The sequence below is a fragment of the Condylura cristata genome, unplaced genomic scaffold, assembly GCF_000260355.1.
Source record: "Condylura cristata isolate star-nosed mole 26May11 unplaced genomic scaffold, ConCri1.0 scaffold00018, whole genome shotgun sequence".
NCBI lineage: Eukaryota > Metazoa > Chordata > Mammalia > Eulipotyphla > Talpidae > Condylura > Condylura cristata.
Genome location: NW_004567119.1, coordinates 27196396 through 27199906, shown reverse-complemented (window position 1 = coordinate 27199906; position 3511 = coordinate 27196396). Strand labels below are relative to the sequence as shown.

The following is a 3511-nucleotide window of genomic DNA, read 5'->3' as shown; positions in this document are numbered from 1 at the left end:
AAAAAAAAAAAAAAAAAACATGCCCCAAACAAGAGAGTCTATTTCACAGAAGACTCTGAGGGACAAGGAAGCCTGGCAGACAGTGGGCATGGGGCTCCTGTTGAAAGAGCCATTGGCAGAGAGTTCAGTTAAGCAACGGACAAAGCCATGGACACGGCTCCCACCTCCATTTTAAAACAACAAACAACAACAACAAAAAACTATGTCTCAATGCTTGGGACTGTGAATTCTGCAATTTTCTAAAAGGTCTATTGTTAATGTGGACATATTTTTTTCTGACCCAGTTCTCCTAGTCTAGATGCACCTTTTAGGGAAAAAGGTGAGTGGAGAATCAAGAGCAATAGAAAGAAACATTTCCAGAAAAAGGACATATTTGTGCGTGGTTTACCGCTTAGGTACAGAGAAAGAATAACACTTTACTAATTTAAACTCATGTCAGAGAGAGTGACAATTGTAGAAGGGAACCTGTACACTGCGGGCCAGACTCAAGCAAATGGTGGCTCCTTTAGCTCATTCAAAATATCCCTGTATCACTTCCAGCAGTCATGATGGTTGAATTGTGCAGTCACACTAGAAAAATATGGTTCTCAAATTTCCTTTTCTCTCCCTCAACTTCATTTTTGCTTGCTCTTCATCCCAGATACAGATAGAGCTCTGTCCTCCCTAAACCACTGATACCAACTCATGAATATTCTTGCTATTCATTCTTGCTAGTAATTAAGGCAGCCTGATCTTTCTCCATTACAAATCAGATCATGCCTCCAACTCACTCAAATCTTCCTGGTTCCTGCTTTCAGGAGCCATCCCTAACTCCTGAATCCAGCTGCTGTCCCAGTCATTCCCATCTCCCAGGTCCTCATACATAGTAACCTGGGTTTTCTTTTTAATTTTTTGATTGTGGGAAGTTATATATATATATATATATATATATATATATTAGTATATAACACAGGCTTAGGGACATGCCACTAAGCACTGAAAACTAGTGCTCAAGCTTCTACTCCTGCGATCATAGCAACAGCAGTGGAAAGAGCTCAAGTGTCCATCAGTCGAGAACGGTGTGATCTCAACCATGCTCAGTGACCACTTAAGTGGTATTTAGTGTATTCACCATGTTGTGAAATCCTCACCACTATCAATTTCCAAAACCTTTTCATCATCCCCAAAAGAAACTCTACACCCATTAAGCAATCCCTCCCCAGTACCCGTTCCCCTCAATCCCTATAACCTCTTGCCTACTTTCAGTCTCCAAGAAAGTGCCTATTCTAGATCTTTCCAATCAGTGTAATTATATAACTGTGGTTGATTTATTTCCCTTAACATATGCTTTCAAGATTTACCCACACTGTGTTGTATGTCCAAAATCCATTCATTTTGGTGGCTATATACTGTTCCAGCAAGTGCGCAGACCATGCTTCTCCATTCATCCACTGCAGGGCACTGGGACTGTCCCCATTGTTTGGCTGCTGTGAATACTCCTGCCATGAATATAGGCCACCCAGCTGGTGCCACAGACAACTGCTTATGGTATAAAGCCAGCCCCCAGAAGTGAAGTGCGCTGTGTGAGTGAAGGAGACTCCCAAGGAAGAACTATATGGTAAGGGGTGCTGAGGTTTTCCCACAACAGAGGAAAAGTCTGCAATCTTTTCCATTTTACCTGGAAAATACATAACTCCTTTATAATATTCCATTCAAGTTATGAGGTCATTTCTGACCAGGCCAAAGGATTTCTGGTGTCCCCTTCTCAGTGCTACCTGGCATTTGTCATGTTGAATTGGTTACTAGTTGAGGGTAGAAAATCCAAGAATGTAGCGTGCCTATTTCCCTAGGAGCTCTCAGTGGCAGGTAGGAGGTGGGAGACCCCTATAGGGCCTTATCACTCCAGACAAGGGGGGTGGGGGGAAGCTGTATACAATGTGTGTCTGTTCATCAACCCTATCAAATCCCTTCTGCAAACTGCAAAGTTCTTTCTGTTTTTTTCTCCCCAAAGGATTGCCCCTTTCTAGAGACTATATAACCTCACTGGAATGAGAAGACTCCAGGTTTCATTGGGTCCGTTATTGGATGTCTAGCCCTCCATGCACAGGTGAATAAGTTTGACTTTTCTCTGCTATTCTCTGGTGTCAATTTATTATTTTCCAGCCTAGGGACCTAGCAGGGTAAAGGAAGATTAGTTTCTTCCTTGTTTGTTTCTCTTGCTTCACTTTTCAGGTAGTGTGTGATAGCCACAATAAAGAATTTACTATGACATCTGGTATAAATGTCAGCTCTTGTCATTAGCTACTATAATATGAGCTAAATTGATGTTTTTGACTGGATAGAGTAAAATTACAATGCTTCCTGGGCCTACAAAAACAAATTCAATTAATTCTACCATCTTTCAGAGGTCACTGGATAAGCCATGGAGTAGCTTGGATTCTTGGCTTCCTTCCTGAAGCAGAGGGGCATTTCCTTCCAACAACGTCATGAATTGCCCAGTGTCTGGAGAGCTAAGTGGGGGATGATACCGCCCCCCACCCCTTCTCCTCCATCAGCCCTGGGCTGTTCTTTGCCCAAATGGGGAGGGCTGGTTTGGAAGAAAGGCTTTTAAATGGCAGCCTTACAATGAGGCCCTAGGGCTGACCTGAAACCAGACTCAGAAGAGAGCAAAGCCTCTGGTTCTGGGGTTTTGTAACCCTCGCTGTCCTCCAGGAATTCATGCAGAGGTGACTACCCAGCTAAGCCACTGAGGCAACTGCTCTTCACAAAGCACTAGTGTGAGACGGAAAACGAGGGCCCTGGCTCCAGGGTCTGTGTTGCACTGACCCTCAGATTCTTTAAGCACACACAAGAAAGAGTATTTGAGAGAATTAGGGAAAATAACTAGGAGAAATAAGTGCTTTCAAGCTGCAAGAAGCTTATGCTTCAACAGCTGTTCTCATGATTAAGCACTCCGACTCGGTGTGTTTTGGGGGGGCTCGTCTCCGCAACTCCCAAGCCTCCCCAAGTTCCCAAGAGACGGTTCCTAAAAATGAGGTGTAAACACCAATTCTTCAAGCTCCCGCCTCCGTTAGATGGAGCTGAACAAGTTGGCTGGTGCGCAGGCACCCCTTAGAGGTCGGATACCACACCTCCAAGGGCAAAATCTCCCCACACCGCCCCCCCCCACACACACACATTGGGGATTGGGGGATCGGGTCCGGACGCAAAGGCCCAGCCTCCCTGGGCACCCCCGGGTCTGCTCTTGGGAAGAGAGGGTTCTTTTTCCTTGTCCGCCCTGCTTCCAGGATCTTTATAAGGGCGAGGAAGGACCTGGGAGTGGACCTGCCCACCCCGCGGGGCCCAACGTTACCTGTCGCGTAGGTGGCCGCTGCGCAGCCCCATGGCGGTACATTCGGCTGCGCTCACCGGCACCCCTTTGCAGGACTTGACCGGGTAAATCCAGAGCTGCGCTACGGTGCCCACCTGCTGCCTTCGCCGGCGCCCTCCCGGCCGAACGCGGCGCCAAGCGACAGTCCCCAGCGCCGCGGCC

At 46.6% G+C, this 3511-nt stretch overlaps 1 protein-coding gene across 1 annotated transcript in view; it reads right to left on the bottom strand.

Moving 5' to 3' along the window:
• The window catches only part of MARC1 (mitochondrial amidoxime reducing component 1), a gene marked incomplete at its 5' end in the record, with an annotated part of 17131 nt that extends 13621 nt beyond the window's left edge, over window positions 1-3510 (bottom strand). The window contains one exon of the mRNA XM_012726772.1: window positions 3332-3510. Coding sequence (XP_012582226.1) covers window positions 3332-3510 — 179 coding nt within the window. The remainder of the gene's footprint in view (window positions 1-3331) is intronic.
• Between the last annotated feature and the right edge of the window lies 1 nt (window position 3511).